Raw genomic sequence first — 15,790 nt, 5'->3', positions numbered from 1 at the left:
ACAGGCCCTTCGCTTCGCAGGGCATCAGCTCAGCAGCTGCATCCCGGGAAACTGATACTTCGCACACCCCCGGCTGCCCTCGAGGCAGCATTTGCAGCAGAAAGCCGAGTGCATTTTGGCCTCAAGGCTTTGCACTGCCTGAAGAAGCCCCCCCCCGAACCCCCAAATCTCTCTCTTCACCCCCCCATCGCACCCTGCAGCCCCTGCTCCAAGCAAGGTGCCCCTGAGCAGGGTGTCAAGGAGGTTAACATAGAGGCAGATCAAGTAACAAACACCTAGTATTTATTAATAAATTAGTACACTGGAAGGCAATTTTTTCAGTTCATTCCCCTCTTCCCCCACTCCCACCCCTTCCCACAAGGCAGCACATGCCACCCTAGTATCATAATTTCTTCAAACTGAGCATATTACAGACTGTTCATTACGGGAGCATAATAGTTGCAAATATAATCAGACAGACTTCTTATAACGATGCAGCTTGGTTTTTTTTTTTTCCTCCCCCCCCCATCCCCTCCCCCCTTTTTCTTATTGATAAAAAGTGAAGTGTGATTTGAAGAGACTATTTTAAGGCCGGGTAGGATCTCGGGAGAACCTCCCCTTATCGGCCATGTCTGTATAAAAAACAAGAGACACAAGTGTAAAAGCGTAGCTCGGTAAGTCTTACACCGCAAGGAGAGCAGAACCAGCAGCCTTCGCCTCCCCGGCTCCAGCACCGGCGCCGCCGTGACCTGCTGTCCTCTTCAGCGGCCAGGCAGGATGCTCCTCGCTTGGGTTCCCTTCCACCGCAGGCTGGAAGGACTGGTTTAGGACTGTTTTTGTTTTTTTTTTAAATCAGTAAAGTTGGTGGAACCGAACCTTTCCATTCAACCGCTTCTGCTTTAGCTTATAGGAGCACAATGCATTATTGTCCGGGTGAAAACCATACAATAAATAACCGTGCTAGTAAAACCGCAGCGATGGGCGTGAGCTATACGATAGTACATGAAAAAAGTCAGCTGGGGGGAGAAGCTTAAGATGCATTAAGAGAAGGTAACCAGCAACAATCGGCTTTGCGTGTTTCACCGTTCACCACTCGGAGGCGGAAGGGAGGTAGCAGGAGACGTCGTTCAGAGGAACAGCTTTGAGAGGATTGAACCAGGCTACAGAGCAACCCCAGGCTCAACGCCTAAGCGACACCGGCTTCGTGGTCTTTTAGTTCATTAACTGCGTTTTAAAGTGCATCGACTGATTTGATTGGAATGAGAACAAGAAAAAAAAAAAAAAAGACAGACTCCGAAGGGGGCAGAGGGTGCGGAGACTTTAACTGAGCGACAGAGTTAAGGTGGAGAGGCGCGACGCTGGCAAGCTGCCCCCCTCCAGAAACCAAGGACACCTCAAGGAAATACTGGCCATGTATTCTACAGCAAAACCCGCCTGCGCATCGTCGGTCGTCTTAACAAGTGCCAAGCTAGTTCTAGCAGATATTCGGAGAGTGCGCGGTGACCAGTGCCTACAGTAAATCGGGAAGGTGGCTATAGACGGAGTCCAGGAGGGTTTGGCTGGCTTCCTGGCTCTTGACGCCGGCGATCTCGAATAGCCTGTCCAGCTTGTCCTCCGCCTGCGGGATCTCCTCTATCACGTGGAGCTCCTCGGGGTTGAGGATGTGCAGCATGTCGTCGAAGATGGGCTGCAGGTCGCAAGGGTCCAAGCGCACCTGGCGCAAGACTGTGTCCTTCTTTTCTGCAGGAGGAAGGAGCAGGTGGTTAGGAAACCCCCCAAGAAGCCTCCACTCGGGTTCCTCCAAGGAGGAAAGCTCCTTGCAGACCCGGCCCATCCCCTGCTGCCCCCTCGGGGAAAAAAAAGGGATGAAGAAGGTGGCATTATGCATGGATGAAGGGAGAAGACAGAGGAAACGGGAGCTGCAGAAACGCTGCAGAGGCACCTAAGGCAGGATCCTGCTAGATCAAGCACAGCAGTTATAAATGCTGAATGGCCAGCACTGAGAAGCGAAGGTGGGAAGGGAGCCAGAGAAGCTGAATTCTGCTATTTTGAGTTGTTTTCACTGGGTCAGCTTCATTTCTGCACCCGAGTATAAATTTGTGAGATTGCCTGAGCTCAGTGCTTCACCTCCGTGAGAAGTTAAAGACGACTAAACGCAGCAAATTAAATGCAGCAAATTAAATGCAGCAAATTAAACCCCCTCAAAAAGCGGTGGGTGACTAATGGTGATTTACTTCTCAAGTCACATGCTGCAGCAAGTGGGACCAAAGGTGAAAGAAGAACTGGAAAAGAAAAAATCTATATTTTTTTCATCTCATGCAATAATCCACCCCTAGGACCAAAAGCCCCCCCAGACAGCCAAGGATACGCCTCTGACAGCACTACAAAGGAGTTAAAAACCCTTTAAAGGCATTTTCCCTCCCAAATCTTCGCTAACAGGATATTCCTGGTCTTGAATTGGCATGTGATGAACATATCCTGGAAAGCCAGCTTTCCCCAGTTAATTACTTTAATGACAACACATCCCCACGCCGATGGTGGGGGACATGCTTGGTCACCCTTTGGGTACCACACATGGCACTTTGGTCCTCCTGCTGCCCTCCCGCATCCCCGGGAGGACTTTGGTACCTTTGGTAATAAAAGAGCCCGTCCGGCTGAGCGCAGAGGAGCCGCTGGAGGTGGAGTCACACCGCAGGAGGGGCTCCGACTCGTCCACAAAGAAGCATTTCTTCTCCGAAGGAGAGGGCTCCACGGTGAGGACGGTGGCGTCCGGGGGTTTCGGGCTGGGGCTGGGTGCGGGGCTGAGCGGGCTGGGGTTCACCGGCAGCGCCAGCTTGTCACCTTCCAGCTTCGAGGGAAAGGGAAGGAGGAAAAAAAAGAAACAAAACAAAAAAAACAAATTGAGCCGTGAGGATGCTAGGTCATGAGCTTGTGGGCCAAACAACCACAGCACCGGGGTGGCACACGCAAAAAGCCTGCCCAGGAATTTACTTGCTGTAACTTGCTTTGCCTTTGCACACTCAAGGAAAGGGTTACTAACGCCCAAAGCACAGCTCCTGGGGGCTAAGTGCCATGATGCCCAAGCAGGTAATCCACCCCCATCCCAAAAAACCTACTCCACAGCTCGCACTTCCTAAGAACGAGGCATAGCCTGGCTCCGCACTTCCAACCGAGAGCTGCTACACCCCTCGGTGAGGTCCATGAACCATGCACGCTTGACCAGGGTAGCAATGCTGAACCACTTCTGGTGGCCTCAGACGCCAGTTCCTCACGCATCGCCGGGATTTCAGCTTTTGGGGACACAATGTTCCCGATTTACATCCACCCTGCCTTGCAGTGGGGATGCTGAGCCACACTCCAAGTTAATCATTTGTATGCCCCGTCTGGCCCCTGCTCCCGTGAGCACCCCATTAACGTGTTATGGAGAAATCCATCTCCACCTGACTCAGGGTCACAAAGGACACGCAGGGCCTCGTGTTGACCACGCCATCACCTCAGCACCTTCACTTTTGCCCCGTGACCCTGAAGCAAGCCGGCAGCCTGCGTCTGGCTCCACGATCGCAAAGGCACCGAGAGCCCAAAGCGCCACAAGGACCCGCAGAGACGTGAACCCTCCAACTCAGCCTGCACCTCACATCCCTCTTCCCGTGCTTCAGCAGCCAACATCTGATGCTCTCAGCATCTCAGCATCCCCTTGGGGTGGGGAGCCTCAAGCACAGCATTTTTGGTTTCCAATCACTGCAAGCAGGAGAGCCTCGGGGCTGCGTCCCCGCGTCCCTGGCCAGCAGCTCTGCCCCTGCTGCTCTGAGGACCCCGGATTATTTAACATCATCCCAGACCCCGTTTCCTTGCTCGACCTGCCAAAGACCAGAGTTCTGCTCCTGCAGAGGCCAGACCTGGCCATTCCTCCCTGCATCCCTTCACCTGCTGCCCAGAGATTTCAAAAAAGCAAAATTTGGACAAGAGGCAGGGCACTGCAGAGCAACCTCCGTGCTGGGGAGGGACAGATCCGGCAGCAGAGGCACGGATGTGCCCGCGCGTTCCTCATCTGTGTCGAGGAATTCGCCGCCCACAAATCACATGTCCACCGAGACGCCCGTTAGCTCACATCAAATTAACATTTCAGCCTATTTGTGGAGGAATAAAAAGGGTTGTGTGGTTGTTTTCTTTTTTTTTTTTTTTCTCCTTTCTTTCCCCTTTTCCCCCCATTGAAAATAAACAGGGAGGAATTGTTCTGGCTCAGCGCGTTACGCAATGGGCGCGTTATAAATAAAAGTCAGCTTTAATTTTTAATTAAAAGAGCCTGCATTCTGCTCTCAGACTCCCTCCCCGAAGCAGCGCGCCGACGAGCTGCAGCCCGCTGCCACCAGCGGGGGAGAAGCAGCGCCTGGCTGCCCTCCAAGCTGTGGTGCGCTCCTGTTTCCCCTATAAAACCAAACAGGGTTTGTTTCTCCCCCATGCAACCCCATTTAGCATCCAGCTGCGAACCTGAGCCCTGATTTCCAAACCGGACCCGGCTGCCCAGGACCCCTGAAACGGAAGGCGCGGAGAAACCGCCCGCCCCAGCCCTGCCTTCCCAGCAGAGGGGAGAACACTTCCCAGAAGCGTGCGAGTTATTTGGAGTTTAATTAAACAGCTGCTAAAGCACGCTAGAAAAAAAAAAAAAAAATCACCCGGGGTTATTTGACTGTAGGCGTCCTCGGAGCCTGAACCCTTGCGAATAGCTGAGCGCTCGTCAGCTTATTAGGCAAAGCAAACAGGATGCTCGGATGAGCGTTAATATTTAAACCGCGGGAGGAAAGCAAGTGGGAATGAGGGCTTTGAAAGGGCAGGGAAAGTAAAAGGTTGCTCTGAGGTGAAGCCAGCGGAATAGGTGTAAAAAAAACCATTCACAGCCTGTGACTCATCTGCTTGAAACCAGCGCCGCAATTCCTATTTCAAGCGAAACCACAGCAGCCGTGCCCCTGCTCGGGCTGGAAAAAAGAAAAAATGAAAAAACCCTCTGCAGTACTTTTGCCCTTCCAGAGCGACTGTGTTTCTCACCTTTCCGCCACCGTTAGAGCAGTCCTGCATTTGCCACTGGGGCTGCATTTGCACCTGCACAGACAGACAGACAGACAGAGCCGTTAGATGCGCGGGCCCGCGAGGCGTGGCGAGAAGCTGATGGCTTTTAGCGAAAAACCAAGCGCGGCTTTGACGCATCAGCAACCTCCTGCAACCAAGCGCAGGTCCATCCTGCCGGGATGCTGAGCCAATGTTTTTTTTTTTTTTTTTGAGCACTGCAGCAAAAAGTTTGCGATGCCAAAAAAAAAAAAAATCCTGAAGGCTCCTGTATGCTCGGAGCTCTTTAGGATGCGGCTCAAACACGCTGCAGCATCCCCTTGGATCTCGAACTGGCTGGGAGGATGCTCTATGCAGGGGAGGATTTCTGCAGGCTGTTCCCGAATGCCTTTTGGGGAGGGGGGAGGACGACAGAAGCAGAAGGAAGGCGTAAGCCTGGCCTTGCATTCATTTTATGTAACATTTATGGAACTGCCCGGCGCTGGCACGGTGATCCCGCTTTCCTGGTGGCTGTGCATGAACTGCTCGGTCCCATTTTCTGGCTAAAAAACGTTTGCCTTCATTTTACTGCACCGCAACAAAAGGTCAGCTGGGAAAAAACGAACTGCAACCGCTCTGCTATTTTTATTTTAAAAATCAAATCAAATCAAAATCCCCCTGAGGTAATACCTCCTAGCGAGGCAGCAACCAGCCCGTTATGAAAGCCCTGGGGACACAAAAAGCAGCCCAGACCCCAAACCACCCAAGCTGAGCACCGGCAGGTCTCAAGCTGGGACTGCATCAGCTCAAAACAACCCTTGCAAGCTGGTTATCAAGCTGCCGATCCGATCTGTAGAAGAAACGCTGAGGAGGAGGAACGCGTTTGTGTTTGCTCACTCCAGGCGGCTCCTCCAGGGCTCGCCACCGCCACCTCCGAGTGCCACCGGCCTCAGGAGCTTGGCAGCCTCAACCGTGGGAGGACCGAGCCTCAAACGCTGCCGGGAGCCGGGAACTGCTCCTTCTCGGCCAAACCCCAAGCCCCAAAAAAGCCGCGTTTGGGGTTGGGTCAGCCCGGCTCTGGGCACGGAGCCCGCAGCAGCTGCCGCCCGTGCTGGGGTCAGGTCGGGTTTTTCCTGCCTGACACAAACACGGATGAAACAGCCGCTGCTTTTAGAAAACAAGCACAACTCCCAAGGAGGGGAAACCTCCGCAGAGGGAGACGGTGGGGTGATCGGGTCAGGTGGCCACGTGTCATCCCGGAGGGGATAAATTTAGAGTTGAGGTCACGGCTTCCCGGCTTGCCAGCCGACAGATGACACCGGGCAGACGCTAGGCCCGGGCTGTAGGCCTCACCGTGGAGGAAACAGGAGGAGAAATACCAGTTTGCAGAAGCCCTTAAAACCTAAACACTACAGGACACCCTCATGAGACCACCATCTGGATAAAGAGCTTCCAAACTCAACTACGGGCCGAAGAAGTCACTGTCTCCTTTGTTTTCTTTCTCTGACCCCACCATCTTCCAGTTTCCCCTCACGCTCCAGAGCCCAACACACTGCAAACCAAAAGGAGATGGGGCTACAAAAGCCACGAAACCACAAATACAGCTGCATCTGCTACGAAGTTATATTTGTGCTTATCTCGAGTTCTCCAGCCTGGTTCAAACCCAGCCTCGGTTCACTGAGAACTGACCCAGGGTTTAGAGCAAACCCGCCAAGAACCGGCGATGCCCAGTCCTGCCACCGCTGCGAACCCAACCAGCCCTACTCCCCCTGGCTTCTGGCCACTTCATACTGCAGCTTCGTGCCAACACAGTCAAATTACTGGCCCCAGTCCAGTTCTGCTTTGACAAAAGAGGAAACGAAGCAAATCCACAGGAGCCTGAAACCACCCGAAGCCGGGGCTGGATGCAAACGTTGTTGCGCCAGTCTCCTGACCCCGAGGTTTTGGCCTGCAAAAGAGGAAGAAAAGGCCCCCAAAAGTGCTGCCACTGCCTCACCCAGGGCTTTCACATCCTTCTGCCCTGCAGCCCCAAAAACTGCACGGCTTAACGTCGCACAGTGCCAACACCCGGCTTTTCCTCTGCCATATGTGCTGATTCACAGGATTATCTGCAAGGGGAAATTAGCAATGGACCTAAATCTCCCTGGGCTCAGGGCTGCAGTCCTCCTCTCTGTTTTCAAGCCCCTCCATGTCTCCCCTATTACCTTATTTTTTTAGGGCTGAACACCCCGAGCGAGGCTGCCTGCTTCCCCCTCCATCAGCTCCCCAAAAGGTCTGGCGAGCCAGCAAAGCCATAAACGCAAAGAGCTTGGAGCCATGCTCATGGTAGCAAACACAGCATGGCTTACGGTCGCCACCCAGCAGCCACCTGAAAATGCTCTTATCCCCCCAAATCCCGCTCGGCGTCCACGCCACATTCAACTTTTCCACTTCTAACCCCCAAACCACGATCTGCAGGGGCCGCAGTGAATTCATCCTCTTCCCCGCCCTTCGCCTCCCTTTTTCTGCTCCGTCAGCATCGCTAACCTGGGGTGTGCCTGGGCTCGCACGCTGCCCTTGCAGCCACCCATCTGCCCCAGCAAGCATGCCTGGAAGGGCAGAGATTTTGCAAAGCCTTCCCTACGAGCTGGAAAAAGAAAGCACTCGTCGCCCGTACTAAACGGGAGCCGTACGAGCTCAACATGCCCCAAACACCTTCTCTCAGCCACCGTGCTCTTCCTTATTTTCTGGATCAGCGACTGCTGCAAAAACTTGTAAAGTGATTCAGGGGGCTAATCCAGTTTTAACCTAAATTCACGCAGCGTGGTGTAAAACCAGTATAATCTTTTGTTGCTAAAAAAGCCGCCAAGCGTTCAGCGGAGCTCTTTACGCTAAGGAAAGTCTTCATGCCACATCCCACAATGCTCCAGAGGCTCGCATTAATTCCCTTTTCCTACGTTATCAGCAGTTGGAAATATTTATATTTTGGAGCCCCAGAGGCTCCTGTGGGCATGGGGCACTACGAGAGAGCAGCTCTGCTTCTGTAGGTTGCACAGGCTGAAGATGGAAGCTGGATACAGGATCTGGGACAAGGATGCAACAGAAAATGGGATGGCGAAGGAAGGCTGGATTTAGGGTACTGATTTGCTGTCTGAGAGCTATGTCATTTAAAAAAAATCTCCCACGTTTTCTGCAGGTGAGGGGGATTTCCAAGCATTTCCCCATATCGGCACATACTTGCTGTTCATTTCTGTGTGCACACTGCTGGCACCGCATTGCCCCATTAGCTGCCATGTGCATTTATTGCATTGCTTATGGGAGCCCTCACTCCCTCCACAACATAAAAAGCTCTTTTTATTTTATTTTTATTTTCATTTTTTTGGCAAGGCTGCTCCTGCATGGCTTGTTGCTGGAGGGATATAACGCAGAACTGACTTCTGCCACAACTCCTTCGGATCAAACCAGTTGGGTGCAGAGAGAAACCGCCTCGACCCGGGCTGCGTTTGGACAGACAACTCGTTGAGAGCCAAACAGATTAGCGCTAATTAAAGGCTTTCATACCAGAGCAATTAAAAACAAACCCAAACAAAACCTCAGTGTCTGCTCCCAGCGTTTAGCAACAGGCTGCCCCGGCCAGGACTGCCGCGATGCAGCTCAGCTGTGGGCTTGAGGCTCCAGGCCTTGGGGGCTCCCTTGCACAAGACGCTTCCCACAGCTTTCTGCCTCTCTCCCTGTGTCCCACGGGGATGGAGCAGCCCCTGGGGCTTTCAGCACGCCCAGCCTGCAGAATCTGACTCAAGAAAACGGGTTACAGCAGGTAATACCTTGCAGGATCCATGCCCCGGGGTGCTGCCAGGCTTCAGCATCCCACGCCCTGCTGCAGCACAACCACCAGCCTTCAGGAACAGCCACGGGTATGGTTGAACATTACAGACTCATCCGAAAAAAAAAAACCCAAAGGATAGATGGGAGAAGAGAAAGTGCCAGCTTGGGTGAATTTGTTAAAATAGGCAGGAAAAAAAAACTCACTTTCTTTATAGGTGCTACAGGCAAAGCAGAAAACATGCGTGTTTTCCTCTCAGCAAGAAGCTGAAGGTTTTGTGTCTACTGGGATTCTTTAAAAAAGGAAATCGAGCACTTAAAGTATCTCAAACACAGTCAAATCCTAATAGACAAAGCTTTCAGCTGCTCACCAAAACACCCCCGAGTGGCCCTGCAGCATCTCCACGTGGTGAGCATCAACTCCCCAGTGCCTTCTACCTGCTCAGCCACCACAGCGGTTCTGTAGGGTTTCCTCCTGGGAGGCTGATTATTTTTTCAGCCCAAGTTTCCAAGCACCTGGCCTAACAGGCACAAGATCCAGAAAGCCTGTGTGCAAGTATCTACAAGATCAGGGTTTGCTTATTCTCCGAAACATCCGCTCACTGGATTTTCAGATGAATGGGCACACGTCTAAGCAAGTTCTTCAGTCATCAGAAGTCCAGGGTCTCTGTGGGTCACCCTATAAAGCCAGTTCCCGAAGTTAACACCCTCTTAATTTCGTTTTTGTTGTTTGAGAACAAGTACCTGATATTCCTGGCCGAAACAGAGCAATGTTCAAGAGCATTGAACGCTGCACAATCTAGGTCTGTTAATTAGATATTGTGCTGACAAACCAACCCCAGGTTTTATCTGATGTCCTAGCCCAGCACTTTACTGTAACACTCAAAACAGTAACCAGGAGAACAGAGTTTACTACCTGCTCGAGGAGACCAAAAGGACAACGTGTCCTCCTGGCACATTGCACAGGCTTTATCCACATGTACCAGAGACTTGTAAGACAACAAGTTGTGTTTTTTTTTTTTTTTTCCTCTGCCTGATTTCCTACCTACAATTTTGTCTCAAGCTTTCACTTTTATGTAAAAAACCAAGCAAAAAAGCCCACCAAAAAACTTGGAGCATGGTAGGAAACGGAGAGTGCAACATACTGGAGTAAGAAGGAATAAAATAAATTATGAAGCACGTTGCTGATGAACTCAACACAAACCAAGGACTTCCACTAATGCATAGAATCTGGTTTCATGCTGTGGTTCTGAGAGGCCAAGACATTCAGAACATAGCTGTGCTACACGAAGTCATGCAGGGTACACAAAGGGACCAGAGTACCACTCAGAGGCGGAACCTGGGGATGACCCTACCCCACCCAGCAAGGAGATTCAGGAACCCCCTGCCCCACAACCTTCGCTATGTACAACCACGAAGGTCCCTTGCCTGGTCCCCACAAGCTGCACGCAGAGGTTTGTAGGAAGCCACCCGCTTCCCTTTGGGTAGAAATCACTTCCAAGACCAGTGGGAGGTGTTTCACAAACTGGTTTGGGGTAAAGAGCCCTGCATTGACCTCCCCACCTCCATCTATGTACTGTCCCATTGGCTTCCATGTTCAGAAGTCCCATCTACCACCTCCAGGAACTTCTCCAAAAGACCACTGAATTACAGCCAAAACAAAACAAAACAAAAGGCACACCAAGAGCTAGGGCAGGAGGTAGCCAAAGCAACCTGAAAAGAACACCTACGCTCCCAAAACCACGCACCCAGCCAAGACCCTGCTACAGGATATTCTACAACAATTATTTATTCTTCAAAATTATGGGAAAGGCTGTTTTAATGCCAGAGCTGCTGCAGAAAGGCAACAGTTCTGGAGGACAGCACATGTGGACCCTTCAACCCTACAGGGGACATGGCTGTCCCCATGCCACCAGTCACCACCGTGGAGGAAGCAACCCTGTGCTCCACAGTGGCAACATTTAGAGCTAGAGGATGCCTGGCTCTTCTCACAAAGTCCTGGGGATTCAGTAATGGCCTTTACGAGTGAGTCTAAAGGGGGATGCTGCCTCCCCAGCATGAGGACTCAAGTACCAGGTCCTCCAGGTGACCTTCAAAGATACACGCAAACCAACTCCTGGTGACCTTCAGAGACACACGCAAACCACAGCGCTTGCGACTCGAAAGCTGGTCAAAACTTTGAGAAAGCTTGCTCAAAAGCTTGACAAAGCTCTGCTCAAAAGCAACACAGGGCTTAAACATAAGCCTTGGAGGAGCTCCGAGGAGAAACAGAGGCCCAGCCACTTGGCTTTCAGCTAAGCTAGAGACCACAGCTGACTCCCAAGCACCCGCCGCGGCAAACCAAGGCACACAACGCACAGGAGAAGCCAGCGCAAAGCCCAGCCTGGCATTACCGGCGTGGTGTCCTCCATCAGGCCTCTGATCTTCTCCACCACGTCGTTGCGGCGGTGCTGGCGGAGGGCGCTGATGAGCTGGGCCAGGCTGGCCTCGGGCCCGCGGATGGTCCAGTGCTGCAAGGCGGCGTAGGCGCGCTCGTGGTCGGCCGCGTAGCCGTTGGAGAAGGCGGCCACCTCGCGCTCGCTGGCGTTGCACAGGAACTGGTAGATGTCCTTCCACTGGCTCCCCACCTGGGCTGCCACCAGCTTCAGGATGTCAATGCCTGCGGGGTACAAGAGCCACAGGTGAGGCATGGGGGAGGGCTGGGAGGCTCAGAGACTTAAAATGTTGCACACCGAAGCTCTATCAAAGGTTTTCCCGTCCCTACCCTAAACAGGCACACTTTCCTTTTTGTTTAATAATAATTTAAAAAAAAATCCTCATTTTAAACAATAAATTAATATATATTTTTTTAAATAGTATTATTTTAAGACCTTAGCAAGAGGGAAGGCTCTTAAAGGCTTATGAGCCTGGGGTGCATGGAGCTTTGCAGACAAGCAGCACCCATAACGTGTTCAAACACATTTCGCAGAATCATCAAATCATAGAATCATCAAATCACAGAATCACGAAGGTTGGAAAAGCCCTCCAAGATCATCTGGTCCAACCACCCCCCTACCACCAATGTCACCCACTGAACCATGTCCCTAAGCACCACGTCCGACCTCTCCTTGAACACCCCCAGGGACGGTGACTCCACCACCTCCCTGGGCAGCCTGTTCCAAGGCCTGAGCACCCTCTCCATGAAGACATTCTACCTAACATCCAATCTAAACCTCCCCTGGCACAACCTGAGGCCGTTTCCTCACATCCTATCACTTGTCACCTGAGAAAGGAGACCGACACCCTCCTCGCTGCAGCCTCCTCAGATAGCTGCGTAGAGAGCCACGAGGTCTCCTCTCAGCCTCTTCCCCAGACTAAACCCCAATACCCTCAGTTGCTCCTCATAACTCTTGTTTTTCTAGTCCCTTTAAACAGCAGGAAGATTAGGATTTTCCCCAGAAAAGCTCCTGAGAAACATCAGTTCAAGACCGGGAGAATTTCCTCCCTTTAGCTTCGGGAGCGATGCCAACGGCACTCCTTGCCTCAGCAGTCAGGCGTTAAACCTTCAAATAAAGCCCTTCCTCCGCCCTAAGAGCTCGTGCGGTCCGCTTTCACCCGGCTGAACACCACCCTGTTCAGAACAGCCCCGCGAAGGGGCGGCTTCGAAGATCCGCAAGAAGCAGCTCACTTTTTCCACGAAGTTACCGCACCTCAGGAACCCCCACGAGCCAGCGCCCCTCCACGGCTACGCACACCACTTCCCCTTCCAGCTACAGACACATCTCTATCAGCACAAACAGCTGCCTAGGGGAATACTAGAAGCTAGAGCTTCTAGGGGGAAGCTAGAGCAAGGGTCTTTCCTGCCGGAGTAAAAATTAGCAATTTTTAAAGCAGTTTAGCCCCAAACCTCCAAAGCTTACCCTCAGGTCTCAGCCCTGATACACCTAACTATATGTTATATAGCTAAATATACATTATATAGCCTGATATAGATATTTTTGACCAAACCCCCTCTTCCCTCTGTTAAAGCAGGCTTATCAACACCTGCCGTATCAAGATACCAGTTGTTACTTTTGAGCTAGATGAGCACGTGGCATTTTCCAGCAGCCACCACCCTGCTGCGCTCAGAGTATCCGAAACCGGCATTCGACCCCCTCTGCAGCAAAAACCCCAAAAGCCAGACTTTTACAAATCTCTGCCCTCCTCCCACCACAATCCCGATCCCTTCCTTCCCCAGATTTACGAGCGAGACCTGGTGATGGGACAGGGGCTGCAGCCCTGGCTCTGCTTTTCCTCTTCCTCCCCCTGGCAGGGTTTGCCCCAGCGTGCTGCTGGAAGGTGGTTTCCAAAATACGTGTGTGATTTTTTCTTCGTAGCTGTGCGACTGCTGGGCTTTCTCCTCACACAAAACCTCAGCCCACCAGCCCAGCTGGGGTAGGTTTGGGGGAGAGGGAAGGAAAAAATAATAGAAAAAAAAAATAGAGGGGAAAGGGGAGAAAGCCTTCGTCGTTATTCAAAATAAACCCAAGACAAAAGCAATGTTCCCCAGCATTAAAGAACAAAAAAAAAGGGCTGCCAACGTGCTATTGTGCTTTATGATGGGGCTAATTATCCGAGGCACATAAAAAAATGTTATTACCCATAAAATCTCAGCACGCGGCCGCCAGCAGCAGTAGCAGGCGTTTGGTCCGGTCTTGTTGCGTGAGCGGCTGCGGGAGGCAAGGAGCCGGCCGCCCTCCGTTCAAGTCGACACAGGTCACCTGCGTGCTTCCCGGAAAATCCCAAATTCCTCGCCCTCGGTGCCTGTGCATGCCTGCAAGCCATCTGTATGGCACAACAGCCGCACGCACCCCGAATGGTGCCAGCAACCAAGCCCTGTGCCTTCGGGCGTTACGGAGCGGGGCTGGGAAGCAGCACGAAAGCAAAGTGGGGTTTGGGGTTGGATCCTTTAAATCAGCGAATGCAACAGCTTCGGGGATAAGAGCAGCAAGGCAACTCAATTTCGTCAGTGAACCCAAGGGAAAAAAAGAAGAGTTTAGCTGGAATAGGAGGGTAGGGAAAGCTCTGCAAAACGTGTGCACCAGGATACAGGTGGGAATGCAAAAAGGGACGAGCAGGGCTGGTGCTGCTCGTGTAGGGTCCCTGCCGCACGCTGCCCGACGGCAGGGAGCATTAAAATGCAATTGCTGTTTTACAACCCGTGCAGTGCACCGAGACTTCCCAGGAAAGGAAAGAACCCCATATCACCTGCTCCCGCCTACGCACTCCTCGCTGATAAAACCCAGCCTTTACGGCCGCCGCGGCGGGGAGAAAAGTTTTCAGCCGGCCGAAACTTGATTTGCACCGGTTTTACGCGGCATCTCGCCCGGATGTTCCCGAACGAGATTTACAGCGCCAAGCAGAAACGCGCCTCCTGACATTTTCCAGTTTGGTGTATTTAATCTCCCGGTTCAATAAAGTGGCCCCACAAACATGTTTATATCTCCTGGCAGTGATATCCCAGGGCACCAGAACGCACCGCGCGGCGGCGAACTTAATGGCGTGTAATAATCTTTAGAGAACAAATGTTCCATTAAAAATGAATTTGGAAATTTCTACCTTAATACTGTAAGAACCTTAAACTCATTTTCTTGCAACTATTAAATGAATTTAAGCCCCATATGCTCACTACATCCACTAAAATATTGTGCAAACAAAACCCTGAAGAGATATGGAAGAGACAGACTTGAGCACAGACTTAGCTTGAGTCGGTTAGAAAACCATTTACTCCCTCTGTTATGAAAAATAAGATTAAATCCAGTACATGACAAGTTGCTGCCACACGCTGCCAACTATTACTGCTCCAGCCATTTACAGTAACTTAATTCAGTTGTTCAAAACTAAAATAAAATGTTAATGCTTCTAATAAGCTTACAGTCCTACTATTTCCATATTTCCAGGACCCTTACAGAGTCATTCCGTGGAGCACTAATAGGGCCGGCGTATCCTGGTGGGATGGGATGGAATGGTGCCCACCAGGGTGCAGCACGTTCCTCATTTCACTTGCACGAAATCTCTTCTCTCCTATCCTACCAGGAGCATGGCCCAAGAAACCTCAGGTCTTCCCCACCTGCTGACCACGTGGACCTTCTCCCACCACGCTCATCCACGTGCTGAGGCTGGAGGCTGAGTAATCCCAAGTAAAACGGTTGAGCGTGGAAAGGACAGAGCTTTAACCCATCCGTTTCATGCTCCCTATGGTCATAACCACATGGAGACGATGCTAGAGCTGTTCTGACCTTGTGGATGACGGAGAACAGCCTGAGGAGCCCTCCCTCCTGCAGGAGGCCCTGTGGTCACATCTCAGGAAGCTTGGGGCCAGGACATCCAGACGCGTCCTGTTCACCCATCCCAACATCATGGTGGGCCTCTCCATGGAAATACCCAATATTTTAAGGTCACAACCACCCGGACTTGCTACCTAAGGCAAAGCTTTTCAAAGATAGCCCATCTTATTAGTTATTTTTTAGTATTAAGACAAAAGCAGATTTGCTGTAGCAAATCTGTAGCAGGATGCTAGCTCCGCATCCTGTCTCCAGCTCACCTCTACCCAGTCTTTCACAGAAATGAAAAAAATATATACATACCAAAAAATAAACCATAAAATAAAATAAACCATTAAAAAAACAACAAAGAAAAAAAAAAAACAGGTTATCCAGAGAAGCTGTGAGTGCCCCATCCCTGGAGGTGTTCAAGGCCAGGTTGGATGGGGCCCTGGGCAACCTGATCCAGTGGGTGGCATCCCTGCCTATGGCAGGGGGTTGGAACTAGATGGCCTTTAAGGTCCCTTCCAACCCAAACCATTCTGCGATTCTATGATATATGCTGTTTCTCCCACATGACCTGACTTTCAGTTGCTTATTCTGAATCAGATTCAACATTTTTCCCCCCGCGTTCCCATCTCCTCTGCACATCTCATGCCTCTCTGTGGTTTACAGTTCAGCTGCCACCG

General features: G+C 51.5%; 1 protein-coding gene across 3 annotated transcripts in view; it reads right to left on the bottom strand.

The window, feature by feature from the left end:
- Positions 1-519: 519 nt before the first annotated feature.
- The window catches only part of TNFRSF21 (TNF receptor superfamily member 21), a 30,776-nt gene continuing 15,505 nt past the window's right edge, over positions 520-15,790 (bottom strand). For 2 of the 3 annotated variants that reach the window (XM_066995044.1, XM_066995046.1), the window contains exons 4-7: positions 11,214-11,479; positions 5,023-5,076; positions 2,608-2,827; positions 520-1,719 (exon numbers count right to left, since the gene is read on the bottom strand). In XM_066995044.1, the coding sequence (XP_066851145.1) occupies positions 1,490-1,719; positions 2,608-2,827; positions 5,023-5,076; positions 11,214-11,479 (770 nt within the window). In that variant the 3' untranslated portion in view covers positions 520-1,489. The remainder of the gene's footprint in view (positions 1,720-2,607; positions 2,828-5,022; positions 5,077-11,213; positions 11,480-15,790) is intronic. The other variant, XM_066995045.1, reaches the window with a different exon arrangement.

This window comes from Anser cygnoides, chromosome 3 (genome assembly GCF_040182565.1).
Source record: "Anser cygnoides isolate HZ-2024a breed goose chromosome 3, Taihu_goose_T2T_genome, whole genome shotgun sequence".
Classification (NCBI taxonomy): Eukaryota; Metazoa; Chordata; class Aves; order Anseriformes; family Anatidae; genus Anser; species Anser cygnoides.
Note: the sequence above shows the minus strand (reverse complement) of the source record. Positions and strands in the feature narration are given on the sequence as shown.